At 45.8% G+C, this 1,947-nt stretch overlaps 1 protein-coding gene across 1 annotated transcript in view; it reads right to left on the bottom strand.

Annotated features, from left to right (window-relative positions):
* Positions 1–299: 299 nt before the first annotated feature.
* Positions 300–1,947, bottom strand: part of ARMH4 (armadillo-like helical domain containing 4) — a 116,658-nt gene continuing 115,010 nt past the window's right edge. Inside the window, exons 6-7 of the mRNA XM_025207138.1 lie at positions 870–1,004; positions 300–630 (exon numbers count right to left, since the gene is read on the bottom strand). Of these exons, the coding sequence (XP_025062923.1) occupies positions 562–630; positions 870–1,004 (204 nt within the window). The 3' untranslated portion in view covers positions 300–561. The remainder of the gene's footprint in view (positions 631–869; positions 1,005–1,947) is intronic.

The raw sequence follows: 1,947 nt of genomic DNA, 5'->3' as shown, positions 1-1,947 counted from the left end.
ACTGGGCATTCGCTAGCATTTGCCAGTGACAGTGCGGACACTGCCTATGTCCTAGGAAAAGGAAGAAATGGGGAGAAGAACAGAGGATGCTCAGCTGTGGGACCAGACTCATCATGTGTAAGCACATGAGGGAAATGCTGAGCTGCTAATGGACAACTGTGTGCTGAGCTGGGCACACTAGCTGCTTCTGTTATGTGCTGTATAACATGCCGAAAGCTGAGAGACTCTGACTACTGTCAGCTGGAACAAAAATGTTACACTGTGGTAATAACAAAATAATCGTCCATATGTACCGGCTCCAGCTGTAGCAGTATGGACTCTGCATTATAATGACGTGCTGTGGGTGAATATGAACTCTCACTACTGTAGAAAAACAAACATCATTGCACATTACATTTAGATACAGCATGCTGTTTTTGCCAGGGTGCAGAAACCACTACCAGTGGCTCAGAGTGGCTGATAGCAGTGATGCAGCAGATATTCATTCCTTTTGCTCCCTTCCCTGCCCTCCCCCACCAAAAGAAAAAGTCATTGGATCTCACGACGGCACTGCAGTTTGATTCAAAATTCATCTTCGGAGCTGTCAGCTAAGAGCATTACGCGGTCTTGCATGCTGTTAAATTCCCTCTGCTAGGAAAGAAAGAAAAGGAAAAAAAATACATTAACTGGCTTTTAAATACAAGAGGGAAACTTTGAATTCCTTTCCCTGCCCCCACACCCCCAGTCAACTCAATACAGTCTGGAGTATCAGCGCTGTTCAACCCAAACAAAAGAGCCTTCACAATCAAACTGGTTTTTACTGTATGGACCGCAGTGGTAACAAGAGGGTGGTAGGCAGCATATCAAGGGTTTCTTTCCAGTAGTTATACCTTTCTTTTATGCCTTTTAGAGCCATTTCTCCTTCGGCGATTCATAATCTTAATGCTGTAGAGTGCTCCCAGGATAAAAAGGGCTCCGGCTATGCCGACCCCCACAGGAACCAGCATCCCAGACATGTACCCTGCCTACAAGAGAAAGAGACAATCACTGCAATACTAAAGAGACAACCAGTTCAGAGCTTTTTCCACCAGCCTAGGGCTGCAATGCATTTATATGCTTTTTTTCTTCTACAGCATATTGTATCTGGGGTCACAGCACACCTGGAAAACATAGCTATTTATAGGAAGTTTAAAAAAGCAGATTGAAATAAATCCTTTGGCATTTGGATATGCACATTTATTGCGCTACCAGACTGGAGCAGATGAAGTCTGGCATCCTGTCTGCAACAGTGACCAGGAAGAATGCATCTGAAGATGCCGCAGGAGTCCTGCAAAAAGCAAATGAGGGGCAAAAAATGCTCTGCCCCTCTTCCAACCATTTGTAGAGAAAGCAATATAATTTACTCTCTTTCCCATCTCTTTGCACGACTGCCGGTCCTCGTGGACACCTGTACTGTGCTCAGCACTACAGCACTAGAGGATTAGGGCAGGGTAAAGGAGTTCCAGAAAAATACCAACCCTGCCACATCTCACAGGTATCAAATCCCACCCCACCCCTGCAGAATCAAACCTTGATAGGATCAGGTCCTGGTAGGTTAAAGTCACCATTGGCTTACATGGTCACAGCTGAATTCACCTGTGGATCTGAGTGATGAATTCGTCCCCATGACTTTTAAAGGCTGACTGGGGATTTGAGATTGAACATTTTCATTCCCAACCCTGCCACATCTCACAGGTATCAAATCCCACCCCACCCCTGCAGAATCAAACCTTGATAGGATCAGGTCCTGGTAGGTTAAAGTCACCATTGGCTTACATGGTCACAGCTGAATTCACCTGTGGATCTGAGTGATGAATTCGTCCCCATGACTTTTAAAGGCTGACTGGGGATTTGAGATTGAACATTTTCATTCCCTCCAAGCCCCAAACCCGCCACATTCCTGAGGCTGCGCCTGAAGAGTCGCAGCTA

This window comes from Alligator sinensis, unplaced genomic scaffold, assembly GCF_000455745.1.
Source record: "Alligator sinensis unplaced genomic scaffold, ASM45574v1 scaffold708_1, whole genome shotgun sequence".
In the NCBI taxonomy this organism is placed as follows: Eukaryota; Metazoa; Chordata; order Crocodylia; family Alligatoridae; genus Alligator; species Alligator sinensis.
The sequence above is the reverse complement of the archived record's forward strand: the minus strand, read 5'-3'. Positions and strand labels throughout refer to the sequence as shown.